The sequence below is a fragment of the Pituophis catenifer genome, unplaced genomic scaffold (assembly GCF_029215685.1).
Source record: "Pituophis catenifer annectens isolate HBS135680 unplaced genomic scaffold, rPitCat1.0.hap2 SCAF_1, whole genome shotgun sequence".
In the NCBI taxonomy this organism is placed as follows: Eukaryota; Metazoa; Chordata; class Lepidosauria; order Squamata; family Colubridae; genus Pituophis; species Pituophis catenifer.
Window position 1 is genome coordinate 222,490,912 of NW_027256881.1, and position 22,237 is coordinate 222,513,148.

General features: G+C 38.0%; 1 protein-coding gene across 1 annotated transcript in view; it reads left to right on the top strand.

The window, feature by feature from the left end:
* Window positions 1-22,237, top strand: part of ITGB5 (integrin subunit beta 5) — a 65,534-nt gene that overhangs the window by 22,014 nt on the left and 21,283 nt on the right. The window contains exons 7-8 of the mRNA XM_070957077.1: window positions 1,895-2,029; window positions 3,471-3,900. Of these exons, the coding sequence (XP_070813178.1) occupies window positions 1,895-2,029; window positions 3,471-3,900 (565 nt within the window). The remainder of the gene's footprint in view (window positions 1-1,894; window positions 2,030-3,470; window positions 3,901-22,237) is intronic.

Consider the following 22,237-nt stretch of genomic DNA (forward strand, 5'->3'; position numbering starts at 1 on the left):
TCATGTGTGAATCTGGTTGCTTGCTTGCACCTGATACATCGGTAATGCTATGAAAGGTTACAAGAGAGTCCAGAAAAAAAAAATTGGATCATACTTCCCAGCTTCTATCAAGATGCCTTCAATGATTTCTGCTACAGAGCCATGTCTATACATAGTAGATTCAAATAACTACATTATGCAAGAAACCTTGAATTGATTTGCTGATGTGCATTTTGGGACTTTATTCAGGAAAGGAGCACTGGCAAAGAGGGAGAGAGAATAAATTAATTGATTGGTTTATTACATTTCCCCTTTAATCGTTTCCTGTAAACCACAAACATATGGCCCTACCATTAATAAGAATTAATTTATTAATTTATATTAATTAGCCAATATCATTCTGGCAGCTTTTATTAGCCAAATAGTTGGCTTCACCTTTCCAAATAATTTGTCCCTATTTTCCAATTGACTATAAAAACAGGACAATGAGCTGCACTTCCAAATCACTTAAAATGCAGAGACCAAGTTGATTTGGCTGCAAGCAATTTGCCCTTAGAATTTTAATTGCTTGAAATTACATTGAAAGATATACTGATGAAATGACAGCAGAGAGGAACTGTTTCTTCATTGTCATGGAATAAACCACTGTATCTATGTTTGAGTTCTTCTTGTTTTCCAGCATTAATCTAGCCATTTTCTCTAGCATTTTCTTGAGCCAAGCATCTCAGATATCTGGATTCTGTGTGATTGAATATAATTTATATAAACAATTGGGTCTATCATCTGGATCATATCTTTACAGTCTACAGAACAAGCAGGGTTCTGACAGCATTCACAGCTTTATTTGATACTGTAGACCATGGGTGTCAAACTCGCCATGTCTCATTGCCGTGACATTTCACAACATTTTTCCCATTTGCGGAGCTGGGGTGGGCATGGCTTGCGTGTGACACATCTGGCCTGTGGGCTGCCAATTTGACATCCCTGCTTAGACAGTCCCCCAGAATAATGGAGGATTCTCTGAGATTCTTTAGTCTGCAAGAACAGACAATTTTAGCAGATCTTTATCATAGTATCTTCGAGACCGCCTGCTGCTACCGACGGCCTCCCATCGACCTGTGCGCTCCCACAGAGAGGGCCTCCTCGGGGTGCCATCAGCCAAACAATGTAGGCTGGTGACCCCCAGGAGGAGGGCCTTCTCTGTGGGGGTACCTACCCTCTGGAATCAGCTGCCCCCAGAGATAAGGAGAATCCAAGACCTCGGTGCCTTCCGCCGTGCCCTTAAAACCTTCTTTTCCCAACAAGCCGGGCTGGCCTAACACTTTTAAAAATGTTTTTAATTGTCTGTTATTGTTTTTAATCATGGGGCCAAATTTATATATATCTTTTTAATTGTATTTTTAATGTTTGTAGTTTATGTTTTTACTTGGCTGTTCACCGCCCTGAGTCCTCAGGGAGAAGGGCGGTATACAAATTTAAAATAAATAAATAAATAATAAAAGTAGATGTATTCAATTTATTTTGATTAAGCTTGTGTAGAAGTTATGTGGAGGAGATACTTCATAGCTGCATAATATTGAAAATAGAACTTGTATGCTCTAAATTTTATGAAAATTATGTTAAACATTGCAACTTTCCTGATATGGTGCCTTCATGAAGAAAAACAATGGTTAATATTTTCATACTGAGGAAGCTTCTGAATAGTTGGAAACTATATTCTCTTCCCAAAATAAATCCTCAGAAAACAGCTCATCTGCTTTAATTAGAAAAAGAGAAAAGCTTCTTTGTTAAGTTACAATGTTTATACACTTTTACTTAATCACGAATAAGTACTAGAAATCCAAACAGTTTGATGTTCACAAAATGACAGGTGTGCTTTAAAAATCAGCTCAATTAATTAATCTTTCTTTTCTAGAGTATTAGATCAAAAGTAGAGTTAACTGTCTGGGATAGTCCGGATGACATTAACCTGGCTTTCACAGCCACATGTCAAGATGGTTCATCATATCCAGGAGTCAGGAAGTGTGGAGATCTTCAGATAGGAGACACGGTGAGTTTGCTGTACCTCCATTTGTCACTTTGGGAAAGATTGGGTATTTTCAGTGATCTTTCCTTTAAAGAAGAAGCTGGCCATTGTAACGTTATTTTACAATAATTCAGTGGTAGTGGTGGTGAGGAATCTCGTGTCAATTGTAATTTTTTTGATGGTCTTTTTCTCTGTGACTTTTTGATACATATTTTTTTTTCTCTGTTCGATGGGGAAATTATTCCCCTAATGTCTTCTAAGGTTGTCTCAAGATCTCAAGGAATTGAAGGTGGGGGTTACTGGTTCAAGCCAGCCTGGGCCACATTGTTTAGCATTGTGGTAGTATTGCAAATAGGAGGAATCTTCTCTACTCTCTAGTTATGGGGGCTGATTCTGTGCTCTTTTTCTAAATCAGGGAATGGCATGGTTGGTATTATTTGTAGCAGAATGTGCTGCAAGTGCCATCTGTATGTTGCCATTTGGCATGGGGAAATAGAGCAGGCTGCAGTCCAGAAAAGCACAGAATCACAAGGGCTCCAAAAGAACAATGAGATCTCCCCTGCCCCCATCTTTTTCAAACAAAGCCCATTTTGAGAAAGGCCCAGAAACAGGCTTTTGAATAAACTTGGGGCAATGCTTATCCCAACATGCATACAGTACTTTCTTTTCAATTGCTAGAACCTGTTTTTTCATTCTATTGGACAAGGACAGGTTATAGCAGTAAATGGTGGGTTTTTTTAAACCAAGCTTCTCACTTATTTATTTTTTTTTAGCAACAGTTCTGCATTCTCCAGGCAGCTTGCAAATTTGTATTCATGTAGAAAAAAAATGAAAAGGCAGCACTTATTTGTAGTTTAAGCCAGGGGTCTTTACTTCTCTAAATAGTATTGAGCTAAATACTGTTAGTAGAATAATCCATTTAACAATTACAAAACTAAGCAGCTACTCACTTATAAAAGACCATATGTATTTTCCTTCTATCTCAGTTAATAAAATATTCTAAAAGTCTGAGGCATTTCCTTTAATGTCATCCCAGTCCCATACATATCTATGCAGAAATAAATTCACTGATTTGGATTTATTGACAGTGGAATGGCACTGAAAATATAGGATCGTGAATTAGTTTTTGTTTTGAAGAAAACATTCTAAATAACTCTTTACAGAATATGGACATTTAAAAAAATACATGTTTAAGTTCAACACATCCCTTAGCATGCAGACTTCTATATTCATGTGTGTGTGTGTGTGTGTGTGTGTGTGTGTGTATGTGTGTGTATAGATACAGTAGATCTATATAGATATAGTGTATAAATAGATATATAGATATAGTGTATACCTTGCACTGTTAACCAGAATTATGGGTGCTTACAATTATGCTAATAATACCTTTGATATTATCTACACATAAGTAACTTTTCAGGTTTCTGATGCCTTTTCACTCTTACTTCTTACTATTCCTATTTAGGTTTCCTTTGAGATATCAGTAGAGGCTCGGACATGCCCAGCTGAGAGCATCTCACACACCTTCACTATCAAACCAGATTGGTTTCGGGACACTGTAGAGGTGACCGTTTCTTACAACTGCACATGTGGATGTAGCAAACAGATAGAGCACAACAGCAGTAAATGTAGTGGAAATGGCACCCACGTGTGCGGATTATGTGACTGTAACCCAGGCCATGTAGGAGCCAAGTGTGAATGCGAGGAAGGAGAGAGTGGGGCCACGTACCACAACATGTGCCGAGAAGCTGAAGGGAAACGTATCTGCAGTGGCCGTGGGGAGTGCTCCTGTCATCGCTGTGTGTGTTACAGAAGTGAATTTGGCAGGATCTATGGGCTCTTTTGTGAGTGTGATGACTTCTCCTGTCCAAGATATAAAGGCATTCTTTGCTCAGGTATGTGTTAGATTGTCTCAGAGTTCATTTGGGTAAGCGGAGGGGGGGACGTACCTAAGTTATTGTTTTTATTTGCTTGCTTGCTTGCTTGCTAATGCTGCTGCAATTCAAAATGACTTTGAGCATCCTATACTTCATAGTGTAGCGTAACATGGCATGGCATAGCAACAGGACTAAAATAGATACCATAAAAACACCTTGATTACAATCATAGTAATCACACACAATTATTAGCAATCACTTGGAGATGTGTCATCCAGTGCAATCCAGCTGTACAAGTCCTTTCCAAAGCCCCTCTAGGAAGACACTAGAAAGGGATAGAGATACCCCTCCAGGAGTAAGTAGGCTGTTATAGAGTATGGGAGTCAGCTATAGGGAAGAGTAATCCTCAAAGTCCATAATGGTACCATTCCCTATGGGTTGGGACCCACAACAAGCCTTCCCGACCAGATCTTACCAAATGGGCATGGCAGTCTCAAAGATTCCTGGATCCTAAGCTATAAAAGATCTTATAAGATCACCTTGAATTGTATTGGAAGCCTCCTTCTCTCAGTGGAGGTGTTACAAATCAAGGTGATTCCCTTACTTCTTGAGCCATTGCATTTTGGACCATTTCTGAATGGTCTTCAAGGACAGCCCCCCTCCCCCCTAAAATTCATTGTGCTAATTTAGTTGATTTATTGAATCAACTCAATGAATCTTATCAAAGTTGCTAGTTTGCCATAAGAGTAAAAAATTAAGACTTTACATTTCTCTTATCCTTTCTCTTAATAGCTATATTAAATATATATTCATTTGGGAGCCACACAACGGGGGATTGTTTCCTAAAGTTATAATTTGCCACAATTTTACATTACTACATTGGTACATACAGTATATTGTCATCAAGTGGAATCACACTTAAATTTAATGTTCACTACATCAAATACATGTAATATTTTCCAGCTAGAGAGAAAATTATCATTAATCAAGGAGAAATTCGATGTTTTTTTTCTTCCCTGGTAATTTATTTATTTATTTATTTATTTATTTATTGGTTCAATTTATATGCTGCCCTTCTCCGGAGACTCAGGGCGGCTTACAATGCATTAAGCAATAGCCTTCATACTTTTGTATATACCTGCTTAGTAGGGCTTTCGGCCCCCCCAAGCGGTGTTCTTTTTATACAAAGTCAGTTTATTGCCTCCACAATCTGGGTCCTCATTTTACCTACCTTGAAAGGACGGAAGGCTGAGTCAACCTTGAGCCTGGTGAGATTTGAACTTGCAGTAATTGCAGGCAGGCTGGTGCTACTTAACAGCACTTTAGTCTGCTGCGCCACCAAGGCTCCTCCTAAATAATAGTAATAATTAATACCTAGTAGGTAATAAGATTAAGATAAATGAAAGTGAAAGAGGAACCCCCAAAATAATATGAGGGAGAATGCTGTATACAATTGTTTTGCTTGCCTGAGGTTATAGTCTTAGATTGGCTTTATATGCAAGAAGAGAATGCAAGCTGCAGATTTTATGAGTTTGCTTTCCTTTGGCAATGACCCTTGTTTGTGTGAAACTCATGGAAATATTGCGCAGAGGATGTTGTGTCTACAGTTCTAGGACATGAAAATTCCCAGAAATGATGGATATGAAAAGGGACAGATTTGGAAGGGCTTCTATGAATTCCACTAAGATATAGTGGCCTGATTCCTCCTTGTCTGCAAGGCTGTTTGGACTTTATTCAATCTTGCTGACTATTAAGGTCAGAGAACAAACTATCATACAGGAAAGGGGACTTATACACAGTTTTTATGAACTATACAAAAATAGATTTATATCATCAGCTGAGACTGAGTCATGTTGGACACACATGATTCCTGTAAAGACACTGTTCAAAGTTTAAATGAAGAAAAAAAAAGATTTGAAAATTACAGCAATGGCTGCAGAGAAAACTGAGAGGAAATGCAAAATCATTCCTCGATGACTCAGCTTTCCCCCCCCCCTTCCGCCCTCATTCAGAAGGCCATATGGAACGATAACCTTTGTTTATAGTGAGAGCTTAGATGTATTTTCAAGAATTCCTGCTTGGGAAAGAAGGAGAGAGACATAGAACAGAAAAGTTCAAACAGTAGCCCTTAAAGCATGTGTGTCCAATATTGGCAGCTTTAAGACATACTGTAGCTTGCTGGGGAATTCTGGGAGTTAACGTCCACAACAGTGGTGGGTTGCCCCTGGTTCAGTCCGGTTTTATAGAATCAGTAGTAAAAACGATGGGCGGCTCTGCCCACCCGCCACGACGTCATGATGGGTGATCCGCGCGCGCGCTCCCGTTGTGAACCGGTAGTAAAGGTAAGTAGAACCCACCCCTGGTCCACAAGTCTTATAGTTGCCAAAATTGGACATGGACACCTCTGCTTTAAAGGCTTCATAAATAATTATGTGGTGAGCCTCTTCCTAACAGGTAGAAAAGAAAGAACTTGTTTCAGTTCCAGCAACCCTAGCATAAGAAACACTTATTCGTATCACATATCTCTGGCAAACCCCAGAGTGACCTAAAAAGTGACCTGTTGAATATGAGATAGACTGTACATGAATAGATGCTCCTAAGTCACCAAAGCCTTGTTTGATAGGAAGGATCACCATTTGTTGCTTTGTTGCTTTGTTTCATTCCTTGAAAGCTTGGCTTGCTCTCACCACCCTCTATTCTCAAATAAACATGGAAATAATATAGCATACTTTAAACTAGAATGGGGAATAGGAGAAATAAATTGTCAAAGTAGGGAAAGGAATGAAACAACAGTTCTGCACTTATTAGACTGTCATTTAAAGCCAACTTCTTCAACTAAGCTTCTCCAAAGTAGTTGGATAAGAAGGTTTCACCATACCCAGCCATCTTAGGACATCTAGAGAGCTACAGGTTGGGAATCCTTCCTTTTGCTATGTTTCTCCTTTTATTTATTTTATTTTTTACAAATGATGCAGATGAAGCTGATCAAATCCACTTAGTTTTAGAAGCATCAAATCTGGCTCTGATTACATTTGATGGCGTCCAAACACAGGAAAACAAGAATTCCATGAGGAAAATGCAGATGGTTTGTAAAAGCAATCAGTGACAGTGAAGCAGTAGAATAATTAGACACAATGAAGAGAACGTGGTCATGAGTGTATTGTTCTGCACAAAATAATATTAATAATAAAACAATAAAGAAGTTCCCCTCAGTACTCGATGGTAGAAGCTTCTTGTCAGGAGGTTTGGACTGTAAATTGTACAGTATTGTTTAAGGGTGGCTTTTTTGTTATTTTTGTTTTTTGCTTTGGGGGAAAATATGTTTTATAGTTTGATGACTTGGCTATCTGGAAACATTCCCAGAGTGATTCAGTGGAACTTCAAATGCCATGCAAGACAACATGAGATCTTGTGGTTTATAGAAGAAACCAGTCTACATGGGTAGAATAAATCCTCTAACACATGGCATATTCAGTCATGCGAATAAAGTAAGAATATTCATAGACTCAGTAGAAAAAGTGAAGATCATTAGTGGAGCAACAAAAACGGGAGAAGTTGAACCATTTTACGCATTGCCAAATTTAGCATTTGAAGGGAGTACTGGATGCTATAGAACTCTACTACCAGTGCCATTACAAGATGAAGAAGAAGATGATGATGATGATGATGATGATGATGATGATGATGATGATGATGATATCCAAAAAGTCATGGGAACATAAAGTGGAAAAAGATATAGAAAATGAGAAGGTGAAGATCTTGTGGGATCTTTCGAATACAGATGGATCGTCACTTGGAACACAACACACCAGATATTACAGTTGTCGAAAACCGAATCGTACAATTTATTGACATCGTGGTACCAGAAGATGCCAGAGTCGAAGAAAAAGAACTGGAAAAAACGAAATATCGCGACCTAGCCATCGAAACTACGCGATTATGGATGAAACATGTAACAGTGACACCCATTGTCATCAGGGCACTTGGTACTATGTCCAAAAATGTTATAAGATACATCAACAAATTGCAGCTTCCTGCAATAACACCAGTGGAACTGCAAAAAAACTGCACTACTTGGAACATTGTACATCTTAAGAAGGTACTTGGTTGATATCTAGGATGCTGGCAGCAACCCATATCAACCATTAGCACCAGTCAATGGTATTTGTGATGCATTTTTGAATATTCAGTTGACTGAGTTTCATGTTTAATGAATGATGTAAATAATAATAATAATAATAATAATAATAATAATAATAATAATAATAATAATAATAATAATATCCACTGTTAGCAAATTTTACCCATATCTTATACTGCATGGAATTCTGTAGGTATTATGTCAACATAAATTAATCTTACCCATATAACAGACCACAAATTACAGGTACGAAATACACAGATTAAATTTAGTAAATTAAAAAGTACCTGTGTCAGCAAGAATTGACCTGGAAAACTTAGAGTCAAAGTATACGCCTTTATAAGGAATGAATTAAATTACGCAGAAGAGAACCTGAGAAATTGTGAGAAGAGATTAGGGATATTTTGAAAAGTGAGCAAGAAAGAATAGTCTCATAATTTCATAAAGGAGAAGATCCAGTGGTTTGCAGAAAATAATACCATAAATAAAGGCAGAAAATGAAAGCACTGTGCAACAAAAAATGCACGATGAACACCAGTTTTTAATTTGAAACAAGAGGGCAATAGGAAAGACGGCTTAATCAAGAAGATCCACAGAGGAAAATAACAAGACAATGAAAATGAGAGACCTTTTTAAGAAGTTCAAAGAAACCACAGGGGAAAAAAAATTACAGTTAAACTTGGATTTTGTTTTTGGCCATTCAATCATGTCCAATTTGGAGATTGCCTGGGCAAGTCACTGCAGTTTTCTTGGCAATGTTTTCCAGAAGTGGTTTGGCTTGCCTCCTTCCTAGGGCTGAGAAAGAGTGTCTGGCCCAAGGTTACCTTCCTGGCTTCGTGTCTAAGGTGGGACTAGAACTCACACTCACCTGCTTTCTAACCAGATACTTAACTAACTACACCAAGATGGCTCTGAAGCTTGGAATACTCAGGAATAATCCCAGAAGAGACGTAATAAACACAAAAGATGAGGTATGACAGCAATAAACCAGCTATCAGATAGGAAAGCATCAGGTAAAAATGAAGTAAACCTTAAACTGTATAAAGTTGCTGGAGATAAGATAAAGTGTCAACACATAGTGAACAAAACAGTACAGTCTAGAGACTGAAAAAAAATCAGTCTGTAGAGATGTCAGGGAATGTGCAATCTACCATCCTACTTCAATCATTTCTCCCTCCCTCCCCCCCTCCCTCTTTCTCTCTCTTTCTCTCTCCCCCCTTCCACCCCATAGCCCCAGCTAAACACAAAACCAGATAGCTATGGAAAATGTAAACAGGAGGGTTAGCTTTGCTTTATTATTATTATTTATACTGCATTGTGGCCTTTGATCATATTGATTATCTTGGAATGTGGAATATATTAAAAGTTCATAAGCACACAAAAATACCTGATTCATGTTTGGAAGAACCAGCACAATGAACAAGAATCTACAATGAAAATCGAATTGATCCAGAATGATTCAGAATAGGAAAAGGAGTGAAATAAGGGTGCATGTTTTCCTCCTGGACAACAAATATAACAACAGCAGAATTGGAAGTGATGATAGATGGAATCAAAATATGATGCTGAAGTAACAACAGTTGGACACACATAGCCAGCATCATAGCCAGTCTGTAGTAAAGAAACCTACAAGAGCACATTCAGAAAGTAAAATAGAAAATGAAAAATCCATGTAAATATTAAATATTAACAAGGTTAAAGGTAATATCCTTGTTGTCCTGTGGTTAATAATGAAGAATACAAAGTGGTAAACTTTGTTTTCTTAAATTCAAAATGAGTAGAAAAGAACTAAAGAAGATATTAGTTACAACGAGATTCATTGTAGGAAGAAAGGCAATGATAGATTTAGGCACCATCATGCAATATATTTCAATGACAGCGAAGATTAGAGTGATTAAATTAGAGTACTTTTTTTTTGTCATAATGTATGGTTGGGAATCCTGGACACTGAGAAAGACTGAGAAGGTGCCTTCAAAGTATAGATCTGGAGTTGGTTACAAAGAATGCTGTAGATTGCAAGAGGAACCCAATAATCATGGACCAAATAAGCACTGACTCCTATCTTGAAGGGGATGGTGAGCAAGCAGAAACTGCCATACTTTGGGTATGCAATGCCAGTGGATGATAGACTATTACAAATGACAAGTAGGAAAGGAAGATAATGGATAAATTGGTTGAATGGAATCAAAGACAAGCACCTCTATTTGTCCATTCAGCCATCAGGAAATGTGTCTGACTCAGTGGCACTTAATTAAAAATTCCAATTCTGAACATTTTGTTCAACTATAGAAATCAGTTAAATTGAGTGTTGTGGTGGCCTAGTGGTGAAGATACTCGCTTCTCACTCAGAAGGTTGTGAGTTCAATCCTAAGTAGTGGCAGATGTTTGTCTCCTAGGATGCAAAGAGAAAATATCTGCTGTGAACTCCATGTAGCCATCAGGAAGGACATCTGCCCAGTATATACTCAGCTCCATTCAGTTACCCTGATCCTACCCCAAATAGGGACTACAGAGTTGTAAAAAGGGAGTTTTATATAAATCAGTTAAATTACCTGCTGAATTGATTCTGTGGTTTGATAATAATTCTCGGTAAATTTGTTCTTGCATAGGTCCATTTCTGAATCAAGGAAACCAGGTAGTGGTTTTAAGTCCCTGTCTTGATCTATGAACTGCTTCATCTCAAGTTTTCCAGCGATGCTATAAGAATAGGGGGAAATATCTAACTATTTTTATTGGCTTCTTAGAAAAATAATCTCTTCGTAAAGATCTATATTGCTAACGTATCTAGATATTACCAATTCTCTCTTATGTTTGGGGATATTTCTAACTCATGACACTTCTGGCAAACGATGCTTTCTGTGGACCTATTTAAAAACTGTGAGCAAAAGTGAGTAGTGTTAGTCTGTTTTAACATAATTCCACTTCAGGGGTCCTGAAAAAGGGTTAGGCATGGTGTGTTCCTATTCATATTGTGAAGGGGGTTAACATCATGAAATATGAGAAGGTTTAGACCTCTCAGTTATAATGAGCATTGACATAAACAGCAGGAAGTGGCGTCCTCTTTTTGGTTTTTACTTATAGCAAGAAGGCTTTTATTGTATGCATTAGATTGAAGGGATACTACCATGCTTGGAATCTCAATATTGTTGGGTTATGGCTTTTTTTAGAATGTTCTCTCTCCCTCTCTCTCTCTCTCTCTCTCTCTCTCTCTCTCTCTCTCTCTCTCTCTCTCTCTCTCTGTGTGTGTGTGTGTGTGGGTGTGTGGGTGTGTGGGTGTGTGTGAGTGTGTCTTGAGATTGTCAGTGTGATTTGGCTCTTTGGTTCTTGCAAACAATTCGTTAGCATCCCAATCCAGCAAATCTCTCTTGCTCATTCCAGGTTGCTCACTCCCATATCTCCCTGTCTTCCTCAGGATGAAGAGCAGAGTTCTGTCTGGAGTTATCTCTGCCCTAAAGCAGCCTGTTAAAGCTCTCTTTAAAGCCAATTAATAAAACACTGAAAAAAACCCAACCTAATTCTATGATGCTGATAAATTCCCAGTCTCTTGACTTCAAGTTTTATTTTTCTTTCTTTTTTTCCCCTTGTCTCTTTTCTTTTGCATATCTTCCCTGCCCCCTCCCCTCATGCTTAATAAAAAAAAAATTAAAGTAGTGTAGCTTTCTCCCTTCTCATATTTTCCTGCCCAGCAAGACATCATGTTGATGGATATCATGCCCATGAAGCTCCAGTAACACTGAGGGCATGTCTGATTTCATCAGATCTGGGCTATGTAAAATTCAGAATTTTCCACTCTATGGAAACTTGGGAACATTTTCCCTCAAAACAAACACAATATTTATATCAAACAGAAAATGCAGCTTGTATCTCATTTCCATATCTATCAAACTGGCATATATAATAAAGAGCTTTGACCCTTGTATACCTATAAATTTAAGGCATGTTTTTATATTGTCATGGTTGAAGCTGATAAATCTTTTCCTAATTAATACTGCATTTTACACAAGTTTCACTGGCCAAAGGGCTCTCAATAGATTTATTCTGTTTTGCTGTAGAATAAAATAAAAAAATCACCAAATTAACATTTTCTGTAGTATTACCATAACTTTTCAGAAACCTTTACTTTAAATTCACTGTTTAAAAAAATGTGTTAAAATATGCTGGATGCTTTCTAAGCTAATACAATAATGTTTACTCTTCATCGTAGGTCTGTTTGTAAAGAGTGATAAAAATAGCAGAGAAGTATTTCCCCATTTGTTGTGTGGGAAGGGATCTAACTGAAGCTAGCGTGAATATAGCAGGAAGAATTAAATCTTTGAAAGATATTTTTTTTAAAAAAAGAAAAAGGTACCAAAGCAGCATCCAGGAAACAAAGGGCTCATTTACAAAGGGGAAGCAACTGTCTAGCATCTGGATGAATCTGTCAACATCACGCATGAGTTGTATATATATATACAGAATCTTTTAAATGACTGGTCTTGTGTGTATCAACTCCCAAACTCTTTATCTGTGGATAATTAGAAAGCCATCTGTGAAAATGATAATAGGATGCAGGAATGGCAGCACATACATAGCCAGATCATTTTTGGCAACCCTTGGAATTTCCCTAGATTTAATCTTCAATGTTTGGAAGCAAATGAGGAAATGCAGCAGCCCTGTTAGGGCAGAACTTTTTTAAAAAAAATAAAAAACAAAATGGACATGTTAAATTTGCATCAGGCTTTGCTTATTTGTTTTTAAAATCCAATTTCCCCAAAAGATAGTCAACTGGACATTTTCCCTTCAAATCTTTGGGTGGTCACGGTTCTGTTTAATTTATTTTAATATGGCTGGTCCCAAATAGGTTGTTTGCCTTGATGAGTACTTCAGTCTAGAAATGTAGGAGAAGAAGAGGCAGAGCCTGAGGGCAGAGCGAAGAGAGGAATCAGCCTGGAATCATTGCATTCCTACAAGCGGTCCGCATCCAGCCCCTCTTGAATTCTGTTAACTTTTACCTAGCGCCAATTTAGTCAATTTAATTGACTGTCAGTTCAACTAGATTCTTGTGTATAGACATGAGCAATAAATCAGCTTAACTGGAAGTTAAGCATGGTCCTGATTCTTTGTGCCTGACAAGAAATATTATTTAAGCACATTGAAATATATCTCTTGAACATCAAAATCTTTGAGATCCAATTCCAAGACAAAAAAAAAATTCCTTCCCAGAAAAATAGTGACACAATTGATCCTGCAGCTATTTCTTTGATGAGGCTCCAGAAGGAGATGGCAATTACAATGCAAGCGCAGAGAGATAGGGAGGCATCCTCTGCTTCATTTCATGATGTGTCAACTTTTCAAGGTAGTTCAGACAGGATACAAAACCATGAGTACTAACACAACCTTTATTGTAAAATTGCAGTAATAGAATCTTCAAGTCTTGCAAACCCCCACCCCTGCCTTTACTTTGCAGGAACTAGGGAGGATCTCTTTTGAGACTTGTTTCCTTGACCCCATCCCTCCCTCTTTTGGACTCAGATTTTATTTATTATATTGTTGTCTCAGCTGTGGCTCTTCTTCCTGTCTTCCAAGGTTATTCTCTCAGCTCATTGCGTGATGCTTCCAATTTATTCATCTACTTTGGGTTATTTAAATCCAGTCAGCTAATGCACGGCATGCAGCTTGCCAGGCAATTGAATTAATTCTTGAGTTATATAAGGCAACAAAAATTCACCAAGATTTATCACTTCACTTCCTACCGCCCATCACTTTTGCCTTCCCACAGATATGCTGACTTCTTATAAGAATATCAGCATCACTCTTAATCCCATTCTCATGTGCAAATTTATGAAATTAAGAAACATGGGATATATGATGAGCATTCAGATTAAGCAGAAAGATAACCCAGGATGATTCTCTGTGCTTTGTTGGCTGATTTCTCCTTATTGTTTTGGGCAACGTATGACTTCTACTGGTAAATCCAAGGCATAAGAATTTGGAACTCTGTGCCGAGGTTGTACAGCTCTCCGAAGAAAACTGAGCAACATATGGCCTCCAGATGTTTGTTGGCTATTGTCCCTGAGCATTGGCTAGACCAGCCAGGCTGATGGGTGAGCCCAGTAATCTTTGGAAAGCTACCTGGTCCCTCCCAGCATTAACCTCTTTTCTGATTTCTCCTGGAACAGGGGAAAAAAGCAAATGAAATATTGATGGTGGTAGAGCAGTAAGTATGAGAAAGTGACATTTTCTGCTAGATATCGTAGCATCCTTTCTCTTAATTTTTCAGACAAAGTGACAGTTACAGTTACAAACTCTTTGTAAGGATCATGTGCAGTTATACTACGTTTGAAGTAAATGACTCTTCCCTGGGACTACATTACTTAGCCAAATGTCAAAAGCTGATATTCTGAGTCTCTTAGCTGTGCCTTCTACTGGCACCTCTGATTGAGCAATAGGTCTCAGTGTTACTCCAAGGAGTACTAAACTCTGTCTTCCTGTGCAAACAACTTGGCTGATCCAAGAATGTGCCAGTGAGAGATGGGAAAATGACATTCTTAAGGCCCTGGTGTTTGCAAGGGCTGATGACCATCTTCTCGTTCCAACTTCTCTTTCAACCCTGTTTTGCATAAGCAGACTAGATTTTAATACTTAAAATTACCACAGGACCGGCCATTTTTATCTGTTTATGTAATGACTACCATGCTCTGAACCTTTGAGGGGATTGGAGCAGTCTCTTCTAGAGGATCCAGCAGGCTTGTTTTCTTTACAAAAAAAAAATCACACACTCTTAATAAATAAATGATCACCAGTTCTTTGGCCTTCTCCGCATATAAGGATTTCTGCAATCCTGATGCAGTAGTATTGGCACACTCACGTGTTCCAGTTCTGACAAGGTGCAGTCAGGCTCATCGTACAATGTGTGCAAAGTATGGATAATTCTGTGAGCAAGTCATAATTGAACAAAGAAATGGGTGAATAAACTTTTCACTATTTCTTCTGGGTCAAACCTATATAACCAAGGGCCCCTTTGTTTCTGTTTTTGTATTTTTCCATTGTATTGTTTATGCTGGAGATGGAAAATAATGAAGTGGAAGAGTGTGTAGGTGTTGATGCGAGGGAGGGAACTGAGAAAAACGTGGGTTTCTTTTTCCAGTTAATGATTTTTTTAAAAAAATCATTCTCCCTTATGCTTATTCTGGAACCTTTGAATTCACTCCAGAGATGATGAAAGAAGAGGGCAAATACATTGATACTTTTGTGCTCCTTTATAACAGTTTAAATGGGTTGTTAACTCAAGTACAGCAATATTTGAGATCAATGATCCTTTAATATGACATGAAGTGGAATGAAAAAGATGGGTTTATATGCTGGATTGAGATAGAAGCACGCCTTGTTGAATTCAATTGACATGGTGAAATGAGAAGAGGAATGCCTCCAGATAATCTGATGTTTAAACATGAATATAATAAGTAATTCTTCAATAGCACTTCTATCATGAAGTATTGCAATTAAGGCTAAAATAGAAACGGAGAAATAGAGATTGCAGAATACTTTTAATATCATATCACAAATGATTTGTTATCTATCCATATCACAATTTTTTAAATAAAAGAGTGACTGTACATACATATTAGGGTTCACTTTATAACACTTACGTATTGTTGATGTTTTACAGTCATTGATACATGTTACATAGTTTGATGACTAATTAGCATCTTTTACCCAATTAGCAAACTAGTCTATGGAGTGAAGTGAGAATATTAAATCTGTAATTAAAGTATATAAACAGAATGGGATACTTCTGTAGTTGTTGCTCTGTGCAAAATATAAGAAAAATATTTACTTGGCCAAGTTTTATCTGATAATTTAATCAAAATTTAAATTAAGATGCCAACAGTAGGTGCCCGTGTGAACAAATTGCAGAAAACCACAGCATGAAGGTTGCTGTCTTAGCTCTGTGCCAAATCTCTTAATTTGAATTGTACATTTGACGTTGTTGGGACGTAGCCAGAGTTGGAGGAGATGAAGGGAGTGGGCCTTTTTGTGGTGCTTTGTGCATTTTAATAAGCATGAGTGCATAAAAGGGGCACAGGAGGCCAAGACAATATCCTGCCAGGCTCTTGAAGGACAACAAGACAGGATAATATATTTCCAGTTTCTGTTTGCTCTTTGCTGGCGTTCACAGTAGCAGATTGCTGGCATCAATGCCGAGAATATGGATGTCTGATTTAGTTTAGTAGAGGCAGGGTGTAATTTCGATAAATGCAAGACTTTTCCCCTAAGATTTCTAAACTCTTCCCCCCCCACACCTCCAATCATCTCTAAGCTTTTTGTGCTTGGTTGTTTCTGTGTCCTCCACCTTTTTTCCACACTGCAATTTTTTGTAATTGTGCTTGCAGCATCCTTATTAGAAAGATGATCCATCCAACCATCTTATGTTCAGCTTCCTATTAGCTGCTCCTCAGTGCCCGAATGACAAAAAGTTACAAAAGAATATAACTTTTTACATTTGTTGGGAATAGTATAGGGCTGGGATGGAGAACCTATGGCACACGTGCCAGAGGTGGCACACAGAGCCCTCTCTGCTGGCACGCGTGCCGTCGCCCCAGGCCGGATCTCCATGGCGCTTCTTTTGTGAGCTTCTGTTTCCCTGCAAACAACGAAACAGAAGCTCATGAAAGAAAAAGATCTTACCTCTTGCAGCGCTGCCAGCGTTGGGATGCTCTGCCTCCCGCTGGCCGGTGATCTTTGGGTCTCTGCTGCACATGCACACAAGTTCACGCATGCGCACATTTGTAGATGCACACACATGTCTGTGCATGTGCACATTTGGACATGTCTGCATGCCTGTGCATGCACGCATTCGTGCGTGCACACACACACCTTTCAGTTTGGGTATGCGCGTGCGCATTTTGGGCACTCGGTATCTAAAAGGTTCGCCATCATTAGTATAGGGCAGTGTTTCCCAAACTTTTGACATATGTGTACCCCTTCTATAATTTTCGTAACACTGAGTACCCCTCATAAAAAACATATGCTTTAATAAAAATCAAAATATATTTATTTTTTCTTTTTTTGGTACATACACAAAATAAACGAAAGTTATATTATAAAGAACATTTATTTGATTCAATGAGAAGGATGAAATTGTTTATGTTGAGATGACAGATCATCATAATTTGGTTCCCTGGTTGTTAATTTTAATCTGACTCCGGTGCAACGCGTACCCCCACCAAACTCTTCCCGTACCCCTGGGGGTACGTGTACCACACTTTGGGAAACACTGGTATAGGGTCTCCTGCGTGAGCAAGGGCTTGAACTAGAAGACCTCCAAGGTCATTTCCAACTTTGTTATTCTGCATTCTGTAATATAAATAATTGCCTATTTCTCTGTCTGCTTAGCCTTTTCTAAATCAGAGCAATTAGAAATTGCTTGTTGGGATTTCTTTGATACCTGCCAGCCATCAATAAAGCATAAAGCTCATCTATCAAAGGGCTTCTGGAAATACTGTGTGGGTGTATTACATTTAACAACCTGAATTTTTTTTAAAAAAAATGCAATAAAACAAATGCTTGTGTTTTAAGCAGAGGATGAGGTTGTCTCTTTGTAGTTGAACAGCTGGAAATAACGAATGTTTTGTTGGAATAGAAGAAGTATTTTTGCAACGATGTTGGAAAGTGAATGGAATATCCACCAAGCATTATTTAGTAAATGTGATCTAAAACCAAAATAGCAGTTTTGGAAACTGCTTGGGCTATCGTTAGTAATAGGGCTGCATGCACATAAGTGCTTGGAGAGAACTGTTTTGTATTTGGTGTGAGGATGACACTTCTCTGGTGTTCATTAAAACAGCCTGGTCTTTTCCAGCTTTCTATGTGAAGCTGGCAAAAAGAAGTCATTCTTACATATGACCCAGAACTGCTAATTAAAGCTAATTTAGCTCTTAAAGCCATGCACCTTTCTTCATATTTGCAGAGTAATGAGGGGAAAAAATGGAGTTGGGGTTGTTTTAATTAAGAGTAGAAAGGAGCTGCTGTTGTGACAAATCCAAATTTTTGAAACATTGGTGTAACTGATCCTCATTTTGAAAACATACCTTCGTTTAATATTTGGTGGGAGGGAGTCTACAGTGTGCTTTATATCCTGTTCCAACGGAATAATGCTAAAATACTTTAATTTTGAGGGCTTGAAAGCATCGTATAAACGCAAAAGGCCTATTGATTCATATAGAATATCAAGCAATATTACCTAGGTTTGGGAATTTCTGCCTTTCTTGAATTCTAAAAGTTGTTCATATTAGTAACATATCAGAAGATAATAGGAGCTTTTGCCAGTGTGGACTTTCCCAGACATGTTGGAATATAAATCTCATTTTCATACCCAGATTAACTATTTGGCCAGTCTCATGAAGACCTATAGTTTCCGTAGCTTTTCCAGATAATTGGTCTGGAAAAGAAGAGCAGCATACACCTACTTGGTTGACCATTAACATGACATAAGACATGAGTCCCACACAGACTGTCTAAATTGGCCATCTGTTTCCTATTGTATGCTTTACAGTGTCTACTATGACAATAAAAAAGGCAGGTAAAAATCTAACAGTTGTTCTCTAGCATCTGGTAGCCAGTGGTACCTTTGAATTGGTTTCATAGAGTCATCATATAGTAGTACTGGTAGATGCCAATCTCCAAAAGTCAAATCTTTTTTTTAAAGTGGAGAGTTTAATAGATAGATACGGACTTCCACCTTTCAAGATTTTAAAGTTGCTCCCATATCATAAATAGCTATTAGCATTCTAGTTTGTGTCATTATTTATTTATAATGTACTTGGATGGTGCTATCATTTACTTGTCGGTTTACTGTGTTCCTGACAGAAATATCTTACAGTCTAAAATTAGGTTAAGGCAACAAAAAAAGGAGAAGAAGCAATTTAGATCAGAAACTATATCTGAAATGGAAATCCAATTTTCAGCAGAATATTCATTCTTTTCTATTACTTATTTTAGCCTGCAACTTTTCACAATCAGAGTCCCTTTGATTTTCACTTCTTAAAGATTGCAGTGTTCATCCAGTTGGATATAGATATGGATGTGTGTGTGTGTGTGTGTATAATATCTGTGTGTGTATCGGGATGGGTTCTACTTACCTTTTCTCCCAGTTCGCAACGGGGCATGCGCAGAAGCTTCCCGATTATGTCGGGGTCGGTGGGCGGAGCCTCCTGCCGGTTTTACTACCGATTCTATAGAACCGGTCTGAACAGGGGGCAACCCACCACTAGTGTGTATATATTTGTATATGTTTGTGTGTTTATGTGTATTGGCATGAACATGTGCATGTGGTTCACCATAAAGCAATTAGTTTAGCTTTTAACACAAAGTTTAAGTACATGGTTTGAAATATTAAGCTTCAAAAGGAAGTACTTATGTGTGTGGCTAGAATGATAAAAATGATCTCATGTGAACATTTTTGCAATAATTCCTAGAACCTGTAGTAGTGCTATATTTATAGTGAGATAATGGCCAGAGACGTGCGTACACTGATGTCTTTCCTTGTTTTCTGTTTTGGATATGAGGTATTTTTAAATCTAGCTTAATATATACTTGTTTCCCCCGTATCCCCCCGGAGATACGGAGGATCCCGGATCTGCGCGCCTTCCTCCACGCTCTAAAGACCTTTTTATTTCACCAGGCGGGCCTGGCCTAATTTTCCCCCTCTTTTAAACAATTTTAATATTTTAATATTTTAATTTTTAATATTTTTAGTCCTCAAAGTTTAAATTTGTTTTAAATTGATTGGGGTTTTAATCTGTCTGGGCCAAACTATTTAATTCGATTTTATTTCTGTTTTTTAAATTTTGTATGTATGTATTTTATCGTTGGCTGTTAACCGCCCTGAGTCCTTCGGGAGTAGGGCGGTATACAAATCAAATAAAAGTAAAAGTAAAGTAAAGTTTCAATGGCATTGGGCACCAATAACTGGACACCTCCCTCATTGCCTGGAGATTGCCTCATTTCCAAGAATTTCTACATTCATCTAAGCATAGAAACAAATAGGAGGCCAGCATGCCTCAAATCATCATTCTCCAAGTTCATCTTTCTACATAAGAATTCCTTTGTGTGCCTCATGGGCATTCCTTGGGCAAGTCAAGGGATGTACTATGCAGTCTAAATGGCCTGCTTGCTAAATGTGCCCATTGTATATAGCGCTAAGGCAAGTGAGAGGCTGGTAGCTGGTCCTGGGAAGGAAGTATCAACAGATTGTCTTCTGGCATGCTTCCAGGTTCTTGCTGTACCCACCTGTTTTTACTGGGCTGAAATCCTTGTAAGCTGCCAGTCACTTGTGTGAGATGGTGATGATACAAATAAATAAATTTAATGAATAGGAAAACACCTACCCCCCGGATAAATTTTGAAATTAGACTGCATTAAAGAAAGCCAGGGAGCCTGTTTGGGTTAGTGGTGAAGGCACAAGGCTAGAAAGTGGGAAACGGTGAGTTCTAGTCCTACTTTAGGCATGAAGTCAGCTGGGTGACTTTGCGCCAGTCACTCTCTCAGCCCTACAAAGAAGGCAAGGGCAAATTACTTTGGAAATCTTGCCAGGAAAACTGCAGGAACTTGTCCAGGAGTCAAAACTGGCAATGCCCCACTTCACCAAAAAGACCAAGCTTGGTGTGCAACCTTAGGAAGGCAGGTAATAGCTACAGTAGGGTTATGTGGGAGAAACAGAATGCAAGACTTGTGTTTAGCCAATAAAACCTCATGGGTGAGTCACTTTGGCTTAAAACTCCTGATAAAAATTGTTTTGATAATAAAGTACAGTATACTGTAAGTATTTTATAACAAATTTTATGTCTTAGGGAAAGGTTAGGAAGAAATTAATTCAATTGCATCCTCTATATTTTCTATGGTTCCTTTTAAATGGAACCTTGCTGACTTACCATTTAGAGTTGAATGCAGCTTTTTCTGCAAATATAAGGGAAGGGAATTGATGACCTTTGCTTTGCAAACATGTTCCGTCACATCAATTAGTTTGACAAGAACTATTTGGCCGCATCATTTTAAAGTACTTCCAAGTGCCCTAGATATCAAACTACAGCGTTCAGCGCATGGCTTGTATTACAAAGCTCTAGGAAGTAATTCCTCTGGGGATAAATTGTTGCAAAATATTGTTAGTGGCAATCCTGCAAGTTTTGCAGTAGCTATTTACTTTCTGTTCTTTTTGGCAGAAAGCAAAATTTCTTTCCAACCAACGAAAAGATACTAGAGATGAAAATATCAATATGTTTTGACTATGAACAGACTCTGGCAGCATCAGAAAATAATCCAGAACTGAAAAGAAAACATCTGGTTATTTTTTTTTTCTGTTAAGACCAGAACAACTAAGAAACTTTATGTTCTGTTTTGATATTACACTTAATTCCTTTATAATTCCTTGTTCTTGCAAAAGTAGAGCATAAGCTTTCCATATGAGCTTTCCATGTAAGATGTTGTTAACCATCTGTAAAAGTGTCTCCCTTTTTCACCAAAAGATGCTTTTCCTTGGAATATTGGAAAAGGCAGCCCTAATATCAACCCCAGCCTAGGATGCCAAAGAGATTTCTCCAGTGACCCATATGAAACTAGATTTGGATTTGAACCAGTAAGGCTTTGGTTAAAAACAGCTCGGCCTAAACATTCACTGGGCGGCCTTGAGCAATTTATGTTCTCCCATCTTAAATGGAATATCTCTGTCTACACGCCAATCCTGAAAGAAAAGGTGTTGTATATACATTTGGTAGATAAAATAACTGCAAAAGCCTTTTCCTCAGGGCTGAAAACATGATTAGTTGGCCCATTGTCTTTTTCCAAAGGTTTATGTTGGGTAAGTTCTTTTACACCACTGTTCTAAGGCCCATAATTTTGGAGTATATCCACACTGAATTCAGTGGGAGTTCTGGGTAGATTTAGATAGAATTGTATTATTTGAAACAGAAGACCATTGCACTGTAGACTTTCTTTCTACATCCTACAACCACATTCTGATTATTCAAGTAATTTCTTGGTTTGGAAACCTAAAAGCTACCATCAGCTTTTTAAAGCACTGGAGACACTACATATGTTTTAAAAATGCTCTACCTGGATCTTTCTGGGGACATGTTATTCTCTTGTTTCTGAGGGAAAGGTTTAATAAAATAATTAACCATTTGCAACCTGAAGCAATAGTGGAGAAACAGGTCTGTCTCTCATGAAATGTAGATACCA